General features: G+C 40.7%; 1 protein-coding gene and 1 pseudogene across 2 annotated transcripts in view; both read left to right on the top strand.

Moving 5' to 3' along the window:
- Window positions 1–21,721, top strand: part of PLBD1 (phospholipase B domain containing 1) — a 69,983-nt gene that overhangs the window by 886 nt on the left and 47,376 nt on the right. The window contains exons 1-2 of one of the 2 annotated variants that reach the window (XM_027129548.1): window positions 51–119; window positions 18,240–18,459. In XM_027129548.1, the coding sequence (XP_026985349.1) occupies window positions 18,266–18,459 (194 nt within the window). In that variant the 5' untranslated portion in view covers window positions 51–119; window positions 18,240–18,265. Of the gene's footprint in view, window positions 1–50; window positions 120–18,239; window positions 18,460–21,721 lie in introns of those variants that run through there. The other variant, XM_027129547.1, reaches the window with a different exon arrangement.
- On the top strand, window positions 14,777–17,045 carry LOC113632405 (hyaluronan synthase 2-like; annotated as a pseudogene).

Below are 21,721 nucleotides of genomic sequence, written 5' to 3' on the forward strand. Positions count from 1 at the left end.
GAATTCCTGGCAGACAAATCGGCTCGCTCCTGCACGACTCTTGGCTTTGCTGAGCCTTGGCTGGTCCTAAGAGCGTCAGCCAAAGGACATCTGAATATATTTATTCGCACCATAGAGAGGTATGATCCCAGAATGCCACTTTTTTTTTTTTCCTTAATTGACAATGACTTTGGTTTAAAATGATGAGAAGTGCAGCCTGGTATTGTCAGTTTGATATGTGCCAGGCAGCGTGCGGAAGGATGTGTGTTCTTTCATATAATGCTCACTACAATCCTAAGTAGGCTTATTATCCCCATAATACAGATGAGAAAGTTTGACACTGAGAGATTTCAGTAATTTGCATAAAGATACACAGCCAGTGAAGGCAGAGCTGAAGTGCAAAAGGCCATTTACTTGACTACTCCCCTCTTAGTAAAACAGGTTTTAAAACTGTTTTATTCCTACAGGTATGGACACTGACCCTTTGCCTAAAAAAAAAAAAAAAGTTTGGGCTTTGTCACTTTCATTCCCAATGAGTAAAACCAACATTAAGTTAAAAAAAAAAAAACCTGAAAGACTTGAAAAGTAATATTAAGAGAGGATTCATTTCATTTTATTTCCTAATCCCTTTTCTGTGCTGACCTTGTGAAAGACTAGGGTGGGGTTTGGGAGAGCAACCCCTTCCTAAAAGCACCTACTGGTTCTTGTTCCTCCACCTTCCTTCAGCAAGTGTGTGCAGTCCAGATTTCAAGACCTTTGCTTTCGCAACTTGCCCACTTATCATTCTTAAATATTTCCAGTCTTTGAAGCTGCCTGGGCTTCTGAGCTCAGAAGTGACCAATCCCAGGCTCCTGACCCGTGATTTGCCTGCACATTCTGGAAGTGGTGGAGTCCCCATGCCACCCCTTAGCCCATTGAGACTGCTCATTAGGACACACCTGGGACAGGCTAGGGAGCGCCCTGGAAATGGAAATGGCTTCTGTGTCTGGAGTGCTGGCGGAATCTTCTCTCCCTTTTCTGTTCTTCTTTTGGATTACTGGGATTGTTTTAAATGTTTCTGTGGATGTGAGGGGCAGCCTGAGGAGTGAGGTGGAGACGTTGTTTTTCTGAAGATGGGGCACCGTTTATTCAAGAAAATATCAGCCAACAAGAAACAGCTTCTTAAACTGAGTTCCCCCAATAAGAAGCTGAAGCCATGCCAGGTGGAGGGAGTCAAGGCAAAGAGTGAGGGCACTTCTGCTGCAACTGGTCCTGATGGCACTGTGCCCAGCCATCCAGAAAGACGTCTTATCATGGCATTGAGGAATGACTGGTGATGCCCACCCCGACTGTCTCAAAAGATGCGATCTCTGTTTCCTTTGTTCCACCCATATTAACCTGTATTCTAGTGCAGCTTTTGGGGTCTTTGTCTTACCCTCAACTGCTGGACTGCCAACAACTTTTGGGCAGAAAATGGGGCCTTTGCTACCCCTTGCTTTCCATGTTCTCTCTGAAATGCCCAGCTCAGTACTCAGCATTTAACGAGTGCCCAATAAACACTAAAGGGATTGTATTTTCAACCCCCTGGAATGAATTTTGTATCTGCTAACATACACCTCTTTATCCAAAACCAACTTCCTTAATTTTTGAAAGTTACGTTGTAGTTTCATTATTCTAGAAATCGGCAAACAACTACCAATTCATCCTAGCCATATATTTCAAACTATTAAAGACTTCAGACATATAATCGCATTGCCTTTATCTTTCCAGACTTTCAAGCCCCACATGTGTTTTTAGGATGTCTTGTATAATTTTTCTTTTCTTTTCTTTTCTTTTTTTTTTTTTTGCTGCATAGCTTGCAGCTCCTACCAGGGATTGAACTCGAGCCCTTGGCAGTGAAAGCTCGGAGTTCTAACCATTGGACCACCAGGGAATTACCAGTTTTTCTAAGTCGTATGTATAGTGCAGTCAGGTTGTCACCAGGGAAAGAGGTGGGTTGGTTGCCAAGAGACTCGTGAGGTGGCATGTGCCTTGTAAAACAGGTTCCAGATCTGGCCCTGGGACTTGCAGGGCTAGACTCCAGAAATTCATTCTTTCCAGTTCTCCAGAGCTGATCAGAAACAAGGAAGCTGATTTGTCCTGATAAACACACGTCTATTCATCAAAATACTAATTGTTGTTCATTTTTATCAGACTGGTTATTTGTGTAGCCTGCTCCAGGCACATCCTCACTGCAATCAAACTATACAAGATAAAAGAATATCAGGGATTCTTAGGCTGGGGACCTGATTCATCTGCATCTCACTAGGACTGGACACTTCAGTCAGCCCATGGGTCCTCCTTACCAGACACTGCTTGCCCAAAAACCTGGTCACCAACTCCTTTTCCACTCTCCCATGACTCACCAGTGCCACGTGAGACTAACAGATTGCCTCTCTAAAGAGGCTAATCCTTTATGTGGCTGTTGAGGAGTTTATACAGTCCTGGGAGTTGTTCAGTCTCCTTAACTGATGTAGCAGACCTATGGCTGAGGCCAATCTCAATTGATCCTTTATCTCTGAGAACTTTCTTGTTTCCAGATTCCCTGAGGAAGTTGCTCCATATGTTCACTCTTTCTATGGCAGGTCTTCATTCTTGGAAGTCAAGTATTAGAGAGATATGATGGAATTCCAAGACAGAAGCTGTAGAGCCAGACTGCCTATGTTTGAATCCTGGCTTCAATACTTACTAACCACATGACCTTCGGTCAGTTACCTAACCTCTCCATGCCTCAATTTCCTCATCTGTAAAATGGGTATTATAATAATATCTATATTATAAGTTTGTTGTGAGGAACAGTGCCTGGCACATAGTAGGGGCTATAAAATTGACCAGCCATTGGAATTGCTTTTCTCTGAAAAGGCATCGTGGATCTCTTGATAAGGCAAAAGGATTGCAAAAAGATTGTTATAAAAACAGAATTTTTTCTTAATCATGGCCTAACATTGGGGTCCATACCAGCACATTAAGCAGCTGTTTCAGGAAACACTTTCCTTGGTTATAACTGTCTGAAATCATCTTGATTATTTTTGCCACAGTGCAATTTTTATTAACCATGGCTGCTTTAGAATTTCCCAACACTTTTCTGTCTTTCTGAGACTCTCTAAGTCTTCCTACAGCTCATTCCCATTGTCTTAGTGTTTTAGACCCAAAAGAAGACAGTGCTCTGCGTGAACTCAAACATTTTCTTGTGCTCTTTCTATACTAGTTTTTTTTAATGTGGTATCTTTTTTTTTGAACTTTTTATTTTATATTGGAGTATAGCTGATTAACAATGTTGTGATAGTTTCAGGTGCACAGCAAAGTGACTCAGACATACACGTATCCACTCTCCCCCTAACTACTCCCCCATCCAGGCTGCCACATAACATTGAGCAGAGCTCCCTGTGCTATACGGTAGATCCTGGCTGGTTACTGGTTTTAAATATAGCTGTGTGTATATGTCAATCCCAAACACCCTTATCCCTTCCCTCCACCCTTAGCCCCTGGTAACCATAACTTCATTCTCTAAGTCTGATTCTGTTCTGTAAATAAGTTCATTTGTATCATTTCTTTTTACATTCCGCATATAAGCAATATCATACAATGTTTCTCTTTCTCTCTGTGACTTAGTTCACTCAGTAAGACAATCTCTAGGTCCATCCATGTTGCTGCAAATGGCATTATTTTATTCTTTTTAATGGCTGAGTAATATTCCATTGTATATATGTACCACACCTTCTTTATCCATTCCTCTGTTGATGGACATTTAGGTTGCTTCCATGTCTTGGCTATTGTAAACAGTGCTGCGATGAACATTGGGGTGTGTGTATACTTTCGAACCATGTTTTTCTCTGGATATATGCCCAGGAGTGGGATTGCAGGGTCATATGGTAGCTCTATTTTTAGTTTTTTAAGAAACCTCCATAGCGGCTGTACCAATTTACATTCCCACCAACAGTGCAGGAGGGTTCCCTTCTCTCCACACCCTCTCCAGCATTTATTGTTTGTGGACTTTTGGAAAATAGCCATTTTGACTGGTGTGAGGTGATATCTCACTATAATTTTGATTTGCATTTCTCTAAAACTCCGCGATGTTGAACATCTTTTCATGTGCCTCTTGGCCATCTGTATGTCTTCTTTGGAGAAATGTCTATTTAGGTCTTCTGCCCATTTTTTGATTGGGTTGTTTGTTTTGATGATATTAAGCCACATGAGCTGTTTGTATATTTTGGAGACTAATCCCTTGTCGGTCACATCATTTGCAAATATTTTCTCCCATTCTGTGGGTTGTCTTTTCATTGTGTTTATGGCTTTCTTTGCTGTGCAAAAGCTTTTGAGTTTAATTAGGTCTCATTTTTTTATTCTTGTTTTTATTCCCATTACTCTGGGAGATGGATCGAAAAAGATATTGCTGCAATTTATGTCAGAGAGTGTTCTGCCTATGTTTTCCTCTAGGAGTTTTATAGTGTTTGGTCTCACATTTAGGTCTTTAATCCATTTTGAGCTTATTTTTTTGTATGGTGTTAAAGAATGATCTGATTTTATTTTTTTACATGTAGCTGTCCAGTTTTCCCAGCACCATTTGTTGAAAAGCCTGTCTTTCCACCACTGTATAGTCTTGCCTCCTTTGTCATAGATTAATTGACCATAGATGCATAGGTTTATTTCTGGGCTTTCTATCCTGCTCCATTGATCTATATGTCTGTTTTTGTGCCAGTACCATATTGTTTTGATGGCTATAGCTTTGTAGTGTAGTCTGAAGTGAGGGAGCCTGATTCCTCCAGCTCCGTTTTTCTTTCTCAAGATTGTTTTGGCTATTCGGGGTCTTCTGAGTCTCCATACAAATTTTAAGATTTTTTGTTCTAGTTCTGTGAAAAATGCCATTGGTAATTTGATAGGGATTGCAATAAATCTGTAGATTGTCTTGGGTAGTATAGTCATCTGGACAATATTGATTCTTCCAATCCAAGAACACGGTATATCTTTCCATCTGTTGGTGTCGTCTTCAATTTCTTTTATCAGTGTCTTATAGTTTTCAGAGTACAGGTCTTTAGCCTCCTTAGGTAGGTTTATTCCTAGGTATTTTATTCTTTTTGATGTGATGGTAAATGGGATTGTTTCTTTTTTTTTTTTTTTTTTTGGTGGTACGCGGGCCTCTCACTGTTGTGGCCTCTTCCATTGCAGAGCACAGACTCCGGACGCACAGGCTAGCGGCCATGGCTCACGGGCCTAGCCACTCTGCAGCATGTGGGATCTTCCCGGACCGGGGCACGAACCCATGTCCCCTGCATTGGCAGGTGGACTCTCAACCACTGCGCCACCAGGGAAGCCTGGGATTGTTTCTTGAATTTGTCTTTCTGATCTTTCATTGTTAGTGTATAGAAATGCAACAGATTTCTGTGTATTAATTTTGTAACCTACAGCTTTACCAAATTCATTGATGAACTCTAGTAGTTTTCTGGTAGTGTCTTTAGGATTTTCTATGCCTAGTGTCATGTCATCTGCAAACAGTGACAGTTTAATGTCTTTTCCAATTTGGATTCCTTTTATTTCTTTTTCTTCTCTGATTGCTGCGGCTAGGACTTCCAAAACTATGTTGAATAAAAGTGGTGAGAGTGGACATCCTTGTCTTGTTCCCGATCTTAGAGGAAATGCTTTCAGCTTTACACTGTTGAGTATGATGTTAGCTATGGGTTTGTCATATATGGCCTTATTATGTTGAGGTAGGTTCCCTCTATGCCCACTTTCCAGAGAGTTTTTATTGTAAATGGATATTGAATTTTTATCAAAAGCTTTTTCTGCATCTATTGAGATGATCATATGGTTTTTCTTCAATTTCTTAATGTGGTATATCACACTGATTGATTTGCAGATATTGAAACATTCTTGCATTCCCTGGAATAAATCCCACTTGATTGTGGTATATGATCCTTTTAATGAATTGTGCTTTCGAATTGCTAGTATTTTGTTGAGGATATTTGCATCTATGTTCATCAGTGATATTGGCCTGTAATTTTCTTTTTTTGTGATATCTTTGTCTGATTTTTGTATCAGGGTGATGGTGGCTTCATAGAATGAGTTTGGGAATTTTCCTTTCTCTGCCATTTTTCAGAACAGTTTCAGAAGGATAGGTGTTAGCTCTTCTCTAAATGTTTGATAGAAATCGCCTGTGAAGCCATCAGGACCTCGACTTGTTTCTTGGGAGTTTTTTAATCACAGTTTCAATTTCAGTGCTTGTGATTGGCCTGTTCATATTTTCTATTTCTTCCTGGTTCAGTCTTGGTCTATATGTCTATTTTTGTGCCAGTACCATCTAAGAATTTGTCCCATTTCTTCCAGGTTGTCCATTTCATTGGCATACAGTTGCTTGTAGTAGTTTCTTATGATCCTTTGTATTTCTGTGGTATCAGTTGTAACTTCTCCTTTTTCATTTCTAATTTTATTGATTTGAGTCCTCTCCCTTTTTTTCTTAATAGTTTACTAAAGGTTTATCAGTTTTGCTTATCTTTTCAAAGAACCAGCTTTTAGTTTCATTGATCTTTGCTCGTCTCTATTTCATTTATTTCTGCTCTGATCTTTATGATTTCTTTCCTTCTACTAACTTTAAGTTTTGTTTGTTCTTCTCTAGTTGCTTTAGGTGTAAGATTATGTTGTTTGAGATTTTTCTTTTTTCCTGAAGTAAGATTGCATTGCTGTAAACTTCCCTCTTATAACAGCTTTTGCCACATCCCTTAGGTTTTGGGTCATTGTGCTTTCATTTTCATTTGTCTCTAGGTGTTTTTTGATTTCCTCCTTGATTTCTTCAGTGATCCATTGGTTGTTTAGTAACATATTGTTTAGCCTCCACGTGTTTGTGTTTTTTACAGTTTCTTTTTTTCTTGTAGTTTATTTCTAATCTCATAGTGTTGTGGTTGGAAAGCATGCTTGATATGATCTCAAATTTCTTATATTTACCAAGGCTCTCTTTGTGGCCCAGCATGTGGTCAATCCTGGAGAATGTTCTGTGTGCACTTGAGAAGAATGTATATCCTGCTGCTTTTGGTTAGAATGTTCTATAAATATCAATTAAGTCCATCTGGTCTAATGTGTTATTTAAAGCTTGTGTTTCCTTATTTGTTTTCTGTCTGGACGATCTGTCCATTGATGAAGGTGGGGTGTTAAAGTCCCCAACTATTACTGTGTTACTGTCGATTTCTCCCTTTATGGCTCTTAGTATTTGCCTTATATATTGAGGTGCTCCTATGTTGGGTGCATATGTATTTACAATTGTTATATCTTCTTCTTGGATTGATCCCTTGATTATTACATAGTGTCCTTTTTTGTCTCTTGTAATAGTCTTTATTTTAAAGTCTATTTTGTCTGATATGAGAATTGCTACTCCAGCTTTCTTTTGATTTCCATTTGCATGGAATATCTTTTTCCATCCCCACTTTCAGTCTCTGTGTCCCTAGGTCTGAAGTGGGTCTCTTGTAGACAGCATATATATGGGTCTTGTTTTTGTATCCATTCAGCCAGTCTGTGTCTTTTGGTTGGAGCATTTAATCCATTTACATTTAAGGTAATTATCGATATATATGTTCCTATTACCATTTTCTTAATTGTTTTGGGTTTGTTATTGTAGGTCTTTTCCTTGTCTTGTTTTCCTGCCTAGAGCAGTTCCTTTAGAATTTGTTGTAAAGCTGGTTTGGTGATGCTGAATTCTCTTAGCTTTTGCTTGTCTGTAAAGCTTTTAATTTCGCTGTTGAATCTGAGTGAGATCCTTGCTGGGTAGAGTAATCTTGATTGTAGGTTTTTCCCTTTCATCATTTTAAATATGTCCTACCACTCCCTTCTGGCTTGCAGAGTTTCTGCTGAAAGATCAGCTGTTAACCTTATGGGGTCTTGCTCTTGTGGGCAGGGATGTGCTCAGTAAAACTTTAGTCCACTTGTCTGTTGATGGATGTGGCTGTGTTCCTTCCCTCTTGGTTGTTTGGCCTGAGACAACCCAGCACTGGAGCCTACAGGCTGTTTGGTGTGGCAGCCTCTGGGAGGGCTCATGCCAATGAGTATTTCCAAGAAGTGCTGTTGTCAGTGCCAGTGTCCTTGTCCCTGTGGTGAGCCACAGCCGTCCCCCCCCAACCCCCTCACAGGAGACCCTCCAACACTAGCAGGTAGGTCTGGTTCAGTCTCCTATGGGGTCACTGCTCCTTTCTCCTGGGTGCAAATGCACACAGGCCTTTGTGTGTGCCCTCCAAGAGTGGAGTCTCTCACTGTGGCTTCTCCTTTGTCTCTGGATGTGGGTATCTTTTTTGGTTGGTTCCAACGACTTACTGTTGATGTTGTTCAGAAGTTAGTTGTGATTCCAGTGCTCTTGCAAGAAGGGGTGAGTGCATGCCCTTCTACTCCACCATCTTGAACCAATCCAAGCTCTATACTAGGGTGCTTATAAGAATGTATACAAGATAAGTTCCAGAAATGGGAAGAGCTTCAACTAAAGTGATACATAGGGAAGAAAAGGAAATAGATAAAAGCCTGAGGACTTGGTAAATGGCCAGGAGGGATGACTTCCAGATCAAAGTGGTGGATGTTTCTTGCCTTTATCAAGGTGAGAACTAAAGGAAAAGGCACTTTTTTGAGGACTGGGAACAGGGTGACTTTAGTTTGGGACACATGGAGTTTGGAATATTTTGAGAAAATTTAGGGAGGTTCTCTCATAAAGATTAACCTACACATATTTTGACTGAACATTTATTGTAGACTTTGACAGGGCAGAGACAAGCGTAACACCACGTTTATTGATTAGACCTTAGCAAAAAACTTTTTTTTCAAATAGATAAGTTCCAGAAGAATTTCTGGGAGAAGTACTTATGAATCTTTATTATTAAATTTTGTTTCCTGGTCCTGAATCTGATAGCAAAGATCAAAAACTTTCTCTGGAAGAAAATTTAAAAGATCTTCCTTCAGTATTGAAATTGAGGTAGAACATTTTAAGTAACTATTTCATGGTGATTTACTTTCCATGATATATTAACTGTTTATCACGTGAACTTCATCTTGGGTCTTGGTTCTGACACGCAAAATAGAAACTTTAGTTTTCACACTTATTTAGACATTATTTTTACTTTTGTCACCTGTTATGTTTTGTTGGATTCCAAATTTCAAAGCATTACTATTGAAATAGCAAAAAAGATAGTAGCAACAATAATGGAATGAATCTCAAGGGATTAATTTTGTTTAACATTTAAGAGTTTTTTAAAAAAATGCATTTGTTTCACCTTTTTTTTTTAATAGAGAAGATTCCAGTTGCTCCTACAACTTATATTTCACAATCTTTTGATAATTTGGCTTTAAGATGTGGCTAGAAAATGTATTAATAATGTTATTATGTAGGTTTTTTGTACTACTGTGAAACAGGAATTTACTTAATGTGGTTAAAAAATGAAACTAATAGAGGTAGTGAAATTATGAGGAAACTTGCGTCGAAAATTTGAAACTCTCTGTCTGTATAGACAACAGATAAGTTATCATCTTCTTGGGGAAAATTGTGCAAGTCTCTTGATTGAGAGAGACAGGCTTGCTCTGAAATTTGTCCTTCAGTCTTGCACACACAGCTGCAGTTCCAATATAAGGTAGTGTCGAGTTACTCAAACCAGACCTAAGATATCAAAATTCTAATCTGCAATTAGAAATTAAGAATTAATATACTGTAGATGTGATGTGAATCTGTCTCCAATGGTGACCCTCCAGCCAGTGTGAAAGTTGGGGATTTACGTGGCCATATAATAAAGTATTGTGTTAAGCCCAAAGGAGCCAATACAATGAAATTTAAGATGCTACCCCTCATTCTTAAGAAGTTTGTAATGAAATTTATTGGACCAAATACACACAAATACATATAACTGAAGAGTGATCTAGATGAGCAGTGAGCTGGGTGCCGAATCAGAATGGGGCAAAGTTGACTTTCTGTTGATAAGACTTTTGGCAAGAACTCTGAGTTAAGCCAGCAATGAAGAATAGGTACATTTTTAGGAGATGAAGGAAAGAGATCATTCCAGAGCCAAGCAAATCTCCAGCATTTTAATGTATTAGTATTTTGTTTCCTTGAAGCTCTTTTTTTTTTTTTTAAAACTAATCCCTTTCAACCTGCCTTGTGTATCAGGCACATTATTCATCCCACCTCACATCTTCTCACCTGCCTTTTATTCTAGTTTCTCGTATATAAGCTGAGGCACCTCACCTCAGCCAGACTGCAGGAGCCCCCTGCTTTCTACCTCAGAGCTCCTCCGAAATCATAACTGTTTAGCACTGGAGCATGTGCAAACCTGAGAGTGAAGGATTTAGCACCTCATTTAACACTCCCTTTGACCTATGTGGGATGGGAGCAGTTGGATAAATGCTCCCTCTTCCATCCCTGGGATGGGATCTTCAGAGGCTTATTCTGCACACCTCTTTGGACCATCTCAAAATGCACCCTCCTGCTTTCCCTCCCTCCCTGTTTCACTCTCCTGGCCCCCTACTCCTGTTCTCTGGGAGCACTTCCCCAAATAATTCTCCTTTCATCAACAATCCCAGGCTCTGATTTCTGGAGGGAGTGAGAGCTAAAATACCTACTTACAGTTTTGCTGCCTAGAGGTTGATTATTCATGAATCAGTTATTTTCTTAATGACTCTGATGAAGAGACAAAGCAAATCTAAAACAAGGTATCAATTTACTGAAAGCCCTTTCGAAGACGGAAAGGTGCAAAGCCAAGGTACACAGAGGGATGCTGAATGACCATGCTCATTGAGCATAAAAGAGAAAAGCAATTCAAGGATCACAGTCAGTAAACTATTAGCTAAAACCAATCTGGATAGATTAAGTTGCAATTTTATTGTTTTTATATTTTTCTCTGACATATTCTGCCTCTGCTTTCTCATGCTTCTTTTTTTCTCTAACTGACTGACTACATCAGGCAAAAATTGTATTGCTCAGGGTTGAAAACTACTTCCTCTTTCATAAATGAGGTGCTAGCAAACTTAGGTTCCAAATATGGGAAAGAGTGATTTAGGCCACTTATGATTATTTCACAAATTCTAAGACAGGGTTAGGAATTATTTTTCAACTGAAAACAATTAACTCATAGAAAATATTAGAATAAACAGGTAAATAAAAGAAATTCAATTTGGGTGTTTGGGTTTTTAGAGAGAAATAGGAAAATGATGGGACCTCTTTCATCTTTATTTACAGAAGAAAAATACTCTGCTTTTAGAAAGTAATATTCCCATTCATTCAACAAATATTTATCAAGTGCATTGATTCTAAGGATGTTAATGTTAAAAATGTTTAAATCTGGGACTTCCCTGATGGCGCAGTGGTTAAGAATCCTCCTGCCAATGCAGGGGACACAGGTTTGATCCCTTGTCCGGGAAGATCCCACATGCCACGGAGCAGCTAAGCCCATGCGCCACGACTACAGAGCCCGCACTCTAGAGCCCATGCTCCGCAACAAGAGAAGCCACCACAATAAGAAGCCTATGCACCGCAGCGAAGAGTAGCTCCCACTTGCCACAACTAGAGAAAGCGCGCGCACAGCAATGAAGGCCCAACGCAGCCAAAAAAAAAAAAGTTTAAATCTCATTTTCATTTTCATGACTCTAGAGAAAATATCAACACGTGGCCCTTGCCCCTTGGGCATCTGAACGTCCTCTAGGCTCCTTACCCAAGCGTGAAGACATACGACTTGAGTTATTTTAGATTAACTTCTGTGAATGTTCAGATAAATTTCACTTTTGGGTCAAGAACACACACAATTAAACGAGATTCATCAAAGAAACATTACTGTGCCAGCTACAGCACTCCCAGGATATAGGGTCATAAGCAGAAGAGGCCCCTGCCTTCACAGAGCTTGTATCGAGCTAGACTGAGATTAGAATTATGTGATATTTTTCTACCTTTTTGCTATTGCCCTTTCCACACCATTCGCCTCACAACATGATGTTTTTTTAAAAATAGAAAAGCATAAGGCTTAAATTATTCGAGGATTTAAGAAAATCAGAAAAAAGCATGGGACTGGGCAACCAGGAAGAGTTGATACATGGAGAAAACATTGAGGAACGGAGGACATCAATTAGGGGTAGCAGGAGAAACTCAGATTTTGGCTTAATTCTCAAAGCATTTGCTAAATTGGTCAGTGTGGGGCTTCCCTGGTGGTGCAGTGGTTGAGAGTCCGCCTGCCGATGCAGGGGACACGGGTTCGTGTCCCAGTCCGGGAAGATCCCACATGCCGTGGAGCGGCTGGGCCGGTGAGCCGTGGCCGCTGAGCCTGCGCGTCCGGAGCCTGTGCTCCGCAACGGGAGAGGCCACAGCAGTGAGAGGCCCGCGTACCGCAAAAAAAAAAAAAAAAAAAAGTAAATTGGTCAGTGTGTTAGCAGTAAATTTTTCTCATTGAATTCTCTTGAGGACTGGGTAAAAGATTTTTTTTCCATGCATGGGGGCACATGAGTGTCAAAAAAGCACAGATTTACAGAAGTTTATTATTTGTGGTCAGAAAAGTAGGTAGTACCAGTAACAGTGAAACAGCCACCCTTTTTCATTTCCTACAAAGCTCACTGGAGGTGAGGGTGGGAGAGAATGCATGAGAAAAGCTGGAGAGGGGCTGAGGCTGTGGCATTTGTGTCCCAAAATCAGTTTGGAAAACATACTTATTATATTTGGGAGGAGAAGAAAGGACATATCTATGGATGATGCCAACAATTGTCCAACTGTGGTCAATTGACTTAGTAACAGTTAGATTCATTCATCACCAGCAGCCTGTTGACATGTATTCTGCGCCTGCCTATGTTTATCAATGCCATTACTTCCACGTTACCGTTTTTAAAGAAATCCAATATGGATTTCAATATGGTCATGACTCAGTTCAGAATAAATTGACTTTCCTGCTCAAGATCATTCTTTAAGGATCATAATCAGCATTAGCTGATTAGCGTAGCTTGACCAAGTCCCAGTGTATCACCCTCTTGGGCCAAGGTGCCACGATGCTCTAGTATTAAGTTTCTAATTTTAGTGCTAATTTTCATAGACAATCTTTGCATCAAAAAAGATAAAATACTGAGTCAGTTTTGAATGTGGAAAATAGATAACCATAGATAAATATTTAATCTGAGCTTTATAGTATCTTAACCACTGAAAACTTACTGTGTCCGAAACTAAACTCATATTCCCTCCCAGACCTGTTTCCCATCTGCTCCCTCTCTCAGTGATGATACAACAACCATCCACTGAGTCACAGCCTAGAATCTGAGTCATTCTGGCCTCCTCCCACCTCTTTGATGACCTTAATAAGTCTGTCTTTAACCTGAGCAGCTGTACAGTGGTTTCTTAGGCAGAGAAATAAATGCACTACATACCATTTCTTTTCTTCATTTCTTCTTTTTTCTTTTCTCTCTCTTCCTAAGTCTTCCCTCCTTTCACAGATGTTTATTGAGCACCTGTTGTGGGTCAGACACCATATCAAGTGCTGAGGAAACAATCTCTGGCCTCGAATTCATAGGCTAGAAGCAGGGGCAGACATATAAATTACATTACAATGTGATAAAACTGGAAGAAGACCTGCTTTCAAGGTACATGGAGCTTGTAGAGCAAGTCAGTCCCTACAAAGGGGGTGTTGCTTCCTGAGTCTTAAATAGCAATTTTGAGATTGCTAGGTATTTAACAAGGGAGAAAATGTCAGACATAGGAAACAGCATATGCAAAGTCAGAGGTGCTGGACCAGCTCATGGCAGGTTGGAGAGCTGTGTGTGCAATGGTTTCAAGATCACAAAGTGCATGGAGTGGTGGATGAAACTAGATAGGTAGGCAGAAAGCAGGTCATGAATGTCAAGAGGGTAAGTCAAAGAATTTTAATTCTAGGAAGTAGAAGCCATTGAAGATTTGGGGTAATTAAGTAAACAAATCAGTTTTGCATTTTAGAAAGGTCACTCTGGCAAAGTATGAAGAATGGTTTAAAGTCAGAGAGACCTGGAAAAAAAGCCTCTTCATAGTTCAGAAACTATGAGAAAACTCTTTGCATTGCTGTTTATCAAGAAGATCCAGACTACTTATAGAAATGTTTGCAATCTGTGAAAAGGCCAACCTACCCTGGAATTAAAGTTGTCATGGTCATAGATGGAAATTCAGAAGATGATCTTTACATGATGGACATCTTCATTGCAGTCATGGGCAGGGACAAATCAGCCACTTAGATCTGGAAGAACAACTTCCACATGAAGGGTCCTGGTGAGACAGATGAGTCACATAAAGAAAGCTCACAACATGTCACCCAGTTGGTCTTGTCCAACAAGAGTATTTGCATCATGCAAAAATGGGGTGGAAAAAGAGAAGTCATGTCCACGGCTTTCAGAGCACTGGGACCAAGTGTGGATTATGCACAGGTTGGTGATTCAGACACCATGCTTGACCCTGCCTCATCAGTGGAGACAGTAAAAGTTTTAGAAGATCCCATGGTTGGAGGTGTCAGGGGAGATGTCCAGATTTTAAACAAGTGTGATTCCTAGATCTCCTTCCTCAGCAGAGTGAGATACTGGATGGCTTTTAACATAGAAAGGGCCTGTCAGTCTTATTTTGGATGCGTCCAGTGCATCAGTGGACCTCTGGGAATGTACAGAAACTCCTTACTGCATGAATTTGTGGAAGACTGGTACAATCAAAAATTTATGGGCAGGGGACTTCCCTGGTGGTCCAATGGGTAGGACTCTGTGCTCCCAATGCAGGGGGCCCGGGTTCTGTCTCTGGTTGGGGAACTAGATTCCACATGTATGCTGCAACTAAGGATCCTGCATGCCGCAACTAAAGACACACGTGAGCCAAAAATAAATGATAAACAAATAAATATTTAAAAAAAATTATGGGCAGCCATTGTGGTTTTGGAGATGACAGGCATCTAACAAACTGAGTGCTGAGCCTGGGCTATGCAAGAAAATACACAGCTCGATCCAAATGCCTTACTGAAACACCTAAGGGATATCTCAGATGGTTAAACCAGCAGACCTGTTGGAGCAAGTCCTGCATCCGAGAGTGGCTGTACAATGCCATGTGGTTTCATAAACATCACTTGCGGATGACCTGTGAAGCAGTCATCCCTGGGTTCTTCCCTTTCTTTCTCATTGCCACAGTAATCCAGCTCTTCTACAGGAGTAAAGTTTGGAACATCCTCCTTTTCTGGTTAACTGTCCAGTTAGTGCGTCTCATAAAATCATCTTCTGCCAGCTGCCTTAGAGGAAATATCATCATGGTCTTCATGTCCCTCTACTCAATGTTATACATGTCAAGTTTACTTCCCGCCAAGATGTTCCCAGTTGCAACAATAAGCAAAGCTGGGTGGGGCACATCTGGAAGGAAATCCATTGTTAATTTCACAGGACTCATTCCAGTATCAGTTTGGTATACAGTCCTCCTGGGTGGTGTGATTTTCACCATTTATAAGGAATCTAAAAAGCCATTCTCAGAATCCAAACAGACAGTTTTAATTGTTGGAACATTGCTCTATGCATGCTATTGGGTCATGTTTTCGACACTGTATGTGGTTCTCATCAAAAACTGTGGCAGGCGGAAGAAGGGACAACAGTATGACACGGTGCTTGATGTACGATCTTACATTTGATGTTTGTAGTTGCAGACACACACAAAACCTTACTTCCTCTAGGGACTGTATGGTTGTGGCATCAGATAATGCCACCAAAGGAGACACATCACTGCTGCTGGGACTTGAACAAAGACATTTGTATGGGTTTATTTTAATTCTGCCAAAGTAAAATGATACATGAAGAAGAAGAACTCACATTTAATCTGATACTTCTATGAAAATGGGAAGAATTCTTTGTTTATGCACTTTTTCCTTATTGTACATCCGCCTAGCAGTGTTTTGCCCTATATACCTCACTAGTCATGCTTTACGTGGGTAACCATGGAAGAAGAGGATTTTGGAAGCTCAAGGAAAAGTTCTTTCAACATATACAACCTAACTTATGGACTGTGTTGATGCTAATTTTTTTTTAAGAAAGGGTTTTCTGTTTAACTCTACCAAATGAAAGGCCGAAGGAAATTTTACAGGCTGTTGTCTGTGCTATATTTTTATATAATTGTACTGTGTTTTAAAATTTTGTATGCCAATTTTAAAACAAATTTTGCATATTTTATATTTTACTTCTCTGCCAAAATACACCTGTTCTTCCTTTTTTAAAAAAAAAAAATAAATAAGTTCTGAAAAAATTCATACTTAAAAAATTTCTACCCAAAATGTGAAGCTTGGTTGATTTATGTTGTTCATGATAGAAAGAATAAAATGTTTCTCTCTCTCTCCCTTTAAAATTGAATAGTTTGTTTCTGTGAAAAAGTATTTAAACTTTCAATATTTTAACTTTTTTTCATTTCTTTAGAAAAGGCCAATATACCTGTCACACTTTGGGAGGAGAAATTCATACTTATGTGTACAAAAAAGAAGTCACTGAAAATCAAGGCCAAAGGGGTAGAAAAGTACAATTTTTTCATAAGATTGAAAAAAAAGGGAATGCTAGTTCTCAAAAGAAAACACTAGGCATCCAGCAGTGGACAAAATCTGGGTATTAAAGATGGTCTTTGGAGATTCTCACAGTGTTTTCCCAGGCTAAGTAAAAAGGAAAGTGGGAAAAATTATCTGTACAATTTGGACAAATACAAAGCAGTTCATCATTTTGTTCTGTGACCTGTATTCACTGGATCCTGTCTATATATTGAACATACTTTACCTACCTTTTTTTTTTCCAGCTTGTCAGTTCACTTTACATGTTAGTATGAGGTTTATACGGGTGAGTGGGATAACTTATAATAAGGCTAAGGCATACAGATTCAAAATTGGCAGAATCAAGCTCCACATGTCCTCTTTAACTTGCTAGGGAAGATTTTTTTCTGAATTATACAGATAATTGCTTCATCTCTTCTGTTCCTGGCCTACATAAATGTGTTTACATAGTAGACATGATATCAAGGCTTAATAGTTATATCAAGAATTGGCACAGGGCTTCCCGGGTGGCACAGTGGTTGAGAGTCCGCCTGCCGATGCAGGGGACACGGGTTCAGGCCCCGGTCCGGGAAGATCCCGCATGCCGCGGAGCGGCTGGGCCCGTGAGCCATGGCCGCTGAGCCTGCGCGTCCGGAGCCTGTGCTCTGCAACGGGAGAGGCCACAGCAGTGAGAGGGCCGCGTACCGCAAAAAAAAAAAAGAATTGGCACATAAAAAATTGATGGACCAGGTACCCTCAGCCTTGTTAATTTAGCTACTCTGGGGTCTTAGTTATCCAGTTTGACTTTTGACATGACCCATCTTGCCTTGTAGCTGGTGCTGTGTAGACCTGTGTTTAAAAACAATTGAACACATGAAGAGTCGCCTAAAAAGTATTGTGAGGAAGCATAAATGGGGAGAAGTATTCAACCATGTGTTTCTTGCCTTTCTGCTTCCTTTTTATGCAGACACCTGTATTCCATCCATCCTGCTTAAGAAAAAACTGCCCATTCTACCTTCAGAGTACAAAAACTTACATAACGTTCTACAACTTAGACTCTCACTGATTGGAGAGCTTGTGAGAAACGAACAGACCCTGCCATTAAATGAGACTAAAACTTGAGTTTGCCTTTTTGACTTTTTATGTTCTAAGTTAAGCTTTGATAACATTCAAATGTCAATTTCTCTCATTCTCATAAAACATGGAATTAATTGCCTATATTTATTCTAGCAATTATTCAATGTATTTCCAGTGTAGGATGTACAGTATAATTGAATTTTTTTGTAAATAAGATATTTTTGATAAGGAAAAACAAAAAAAATTAAGCAGGAGAGATAGGATAGAAAGTGAGAGAATACGGGTGCTTTGGTCCAACTATTGAGGGGGATGGAAAGGGTTGCAGACCAGGGATGTGAACCCTATTCTTGGTTGAATGACAAGGTGGGTGACAGCTCCAGCTCCTGCCTTGCCCAGAATCCCATCTCTAAGGATGAAGCACTTAGACCCACCTCTTTGATGCTCCAGCTACGCCCCTACCTTTGACCTGGTTCTTTGTGCTCTAGGCTCATCCCCCTTGGTCAAGGCTCTGGTATTTTCCCACTTGTAACAAGGACAAACTATAGCGTGGCAGATTTCCCAATTCTGTTGTAACAGAACGGAACTCTTTAAAAGCAAATGTGCTGGAATTGTTGGTTACAAAGAAAAAAAAATGTATCAGCAGTTCAGTTCAATGACATCCTATCATTATTCGTTTTTCTTTTTTTCCAGGGGTCTACTATGCAACTGCATACTGGATGCCTACTGAGAAGAGAATACAAGTCAAAAATGTCCTAGACAGGAATGGGGATGCCTATGGCTTTTACAATAACTCTGTGAAAACCACAGGCTGGGGCATCCTTGAGATCAGAGCGGGGTACGGTTCTCGATCCCTGAGCAATGAGATCGTCATGTTTGCAGCCGGCTTTTTGGAGGGTTACCTCACTGCCCCGTAAGTACCCAGTCATGGTGGAGAACTGCCAGGCAACCTCTGTCCTTTTCTTTGCCCAACAGTGGTTTTTTCTTCCTGGCATTGTACACTAGAATTGAAAATTTGCCATGGTTTTTCTCATACGATAGAAAGATTATCAGAATTACATTTGAACCTGTAGTAGTCATACCTGCCTAGAAGGAGCAAAGCCCCCAATTGTGACACATTTTAAAATCTTTCCCTCTCATGAAAATCTTTTAAAAGACTGCTAAGTCATTTCATCATACTAGTCATTTATTGTCAGGTAGAAAGCAAATGGAGGTGGAGTGGCTCTTTGAGGACCACAAACAGAGAAGATTAATTCAAAATAAAAATAAAATGTAAGAGCATTTATTTTCAACCATCTTAGAACAATACTTTCAAGTGGGGGAAGATTTTAAATTGAAATTTTAATGTCTAACATGAATGTTCTTTCCAACTCTATTGTTATTTAATTCTTGTGTTCTTCCCTTGTCTTATGGAAATAACAAAATATGTACTTATAATAATGCAATCATGACTCATCCTTTTTAGAGAACAGATCTTTGAGGAAAGGAAAGTTGCAACTCATTTAAACAAGCCTCATTCTTCCTTTGATATAAAATGTCTTGAGGACGTGGTTTTCTTCTTTTATGCTCTGTGACCTAGATTGTTGAGTGCAGTTTAACCAAACCTTATTTTGCACTGTTACCATCTTAGTCATAGTAAATGCAGTGCTGATCTTAATCTGTTTATGAGTACTGGCAATTGTATCAAATGTTGAATGACTAATTGCTGGACTCTGGCTGCTCTTTTTTAAAATTTAAACGAAAAATTCCTGGTTTTGTTTTTATGCCAAATTTTTGTTACCTTACCATACAAGTCCCCTTAATAGGGGACTCTCAGTTTGGAGATGTAGAAAACTTTATAAACTAAATACGATTTAAAAAACATGTTTAAAACTGTATTCAACATGTAAAAATCTGAACTTCTTCTTTTCCCCTACAAATCTTTATTTCGGGATCCACTGGTTTCTGACTGCATTCTTGAAATTGAGTTGCAAGTTTGGAGAAATAATTCAGATTGAAGTTGTGTGAACGTAAATGTATTCAATGAAGTCATGCATAAGATACATATGAGTTATTAAGGGAAGCTATGTAACTTGAGTGGAGCATCTCTAATCTGTGTTAGAGATGCTAACATAGATTGAACGTTGAGAGCCTAAGCTTGTCTTCCTTGGACTTTGGCATCAGTACTAGAGAGCTCAGGGAGTTTGACCGAGGAGACTTCTGACAAAAGTGACCCTTCTGTTATTCTTATGTCTCAGGAAAACCTAAGTTTTAACATCTCACTTTGGGAAGTAGCTTTATGATTTCTGCCTTATTCATAATATAAAGTACTGACCTATCCTTGAGTTCCTTTATCCATAACCACAAGCTGTGCGGCTAAATAAATAAATAAATGCTACTATGTAAAAAAAAAAAAAAGAAAGAAATACAACCAAAACCATCTTTAGAAGGGCATTTCCCAGAAGCTCCTTTTCAGAGGCTGTCATTCTGACTGCATTGCTGAAAAGTCCAATAAGTAGGGGAATTTCTGAATCAGCATGCATTCAAAGGCTCTGCTCTGTGCTTCACTCAAAGCTCAGAACAGTGGGATGTGACCCGGCAAGCTTAAAACAGACCCCTGGCAGTGGGTTGGGGAAGAGGGAAGAGACAGAGGTGGTTACCAGTTTCCTGCCTTCCTCTTCTGATATGGTCTAGGAGGTGAAGGCTTACTACACATTCTGTTGCCCAAGAGTTTAATTTGGAGGAAGGAGAAATGCCAAATGAAGTAAAGAATCAGGGCTCACAGAGACAAGAGCTCTGGCAGGGAGACAGGGCAGAGGGGAGGCTGGAAGAATTCATGTGCTTGAGACTCTCAGACCCAAGGCGCCACCCAGGAAGGACTGCACCAATAGGCACCCCGTGCACTGTCTCAACTGAGCAGAGAGGCAGTGGGGCTCCCTCCGAGCAAAGGTATCCAGCATTCTCTGAAGCAAAGCAGAAGAGCTTAAAATGTCAACCCTCTGGAAGTTGTGACTGTAGCCACAAACCAATGGCGGAGAAAGAATACAGGTCATAGGCTAGAGTTTTTTGTTTTCAGCTACACAGGGACAGTTGTATGAGAAGCAATAGCATCTTCATACAGACATCATTTTATCAATTTAAGACATATACTGCTGGGGACTGTTTTGCAAAGGACAATTCCACGTACCAAGACACAGCCTTGGAGCCAGGGCAGAGAAGGTGAGTTTGTGCCAGAGGCCAAAAGAAAGAACCGCCTTGTTTTCCTCTCATCTTGCAGAGCTGCTCAGGCAGCTGCCAAGAGCAGTGGGAAGTATAGGGCTGCCACGTTTTTCCACATCACCACATTTAAAATGCAGTGGTGTGCCTTATATTCTGCCGCACTTCGGGGGGAGATGTGTGAAAGGACGAACATCGTGCGATGAACGACTGAGATAGGCAGATAAGGACGTTGGTTTGACGGCCTCAGAAAATATAATTTGCTTTTACCAACCTATGAAACGCTCGAGAGACCAAATCAAAACACAAAGAAATACGCTCAAATCCTCCATCACTGCCTTCGAAGCACGCAGCAATTTGTTGCTTCTTTGAGCTTTTACGACACTTTTACGACACCTTCCCGGGCCCGCCCTCTGTCCTGTATCCGGAAGCTCCTGGCGGTGTACCTGCGCGGCTCCTGCAGGGTTATCTCGCCGTGCGCAGCGGAGGCGGATCCACCAGGGCCACAGCCTCGGGTAGGCATTCACAATTTTCAGGAGCTTCTCTCGCTGTCTTGCTCTTCTTCACACTCTCTTCTCCCTCTTCTTCCACTGCCCCACCCCCGGCCCCTGAGGAGCCCCTCACTGCGTGATGCACCACGCAGACATGCATTCGGAGGGCCCCCTGAGGCTTGCTGTGATGCCCCTTCAGCCTCCCGCACAGCCCCATCCTAGCATCTCTTAGAACTGTGATTCCTGAGAGCCAGATGCTGCCTCTTCCGTCTCCACCTATCAAAATCCTGCGCAGGGCTTCCCTGGTGGCGCAGTGGTTGAGAGTCTGCCTGCCTATGCAGGGGACACGGGTTTGTGCCCCGGTCCGGGAAGATCCCACATGCCGCGGAGCGGCTGGGCCCGTGAGCCATGGCCGCTGAGCCTGCGCGTCCGGAGCCTGTGCTCTGCAACGGGAGAGGCCACAACAGTGAGAGGCCTGCGTACTGCAAA

The sequence above is a fragment of the Aethalodelphis obliquidens genome, unplaced genomic scaffold, assembly GCF_003676395.1.
Source record: "Aethalodelphis obliquidens isolate GAN/ISIS:26980383/991018 unplaced genomic scaffold, ASM367639v1 scaffold36, whole genome shotgun sequence".
In the NCBI taxonomy this organism is placed as follows: domain Eukaryota; kingdom Metazoa; phylum Chordata; class Mammalia; order Artiodactyla; family Delphinidae; genus Aethalodelphis; species Aethalodelphis obliquidens.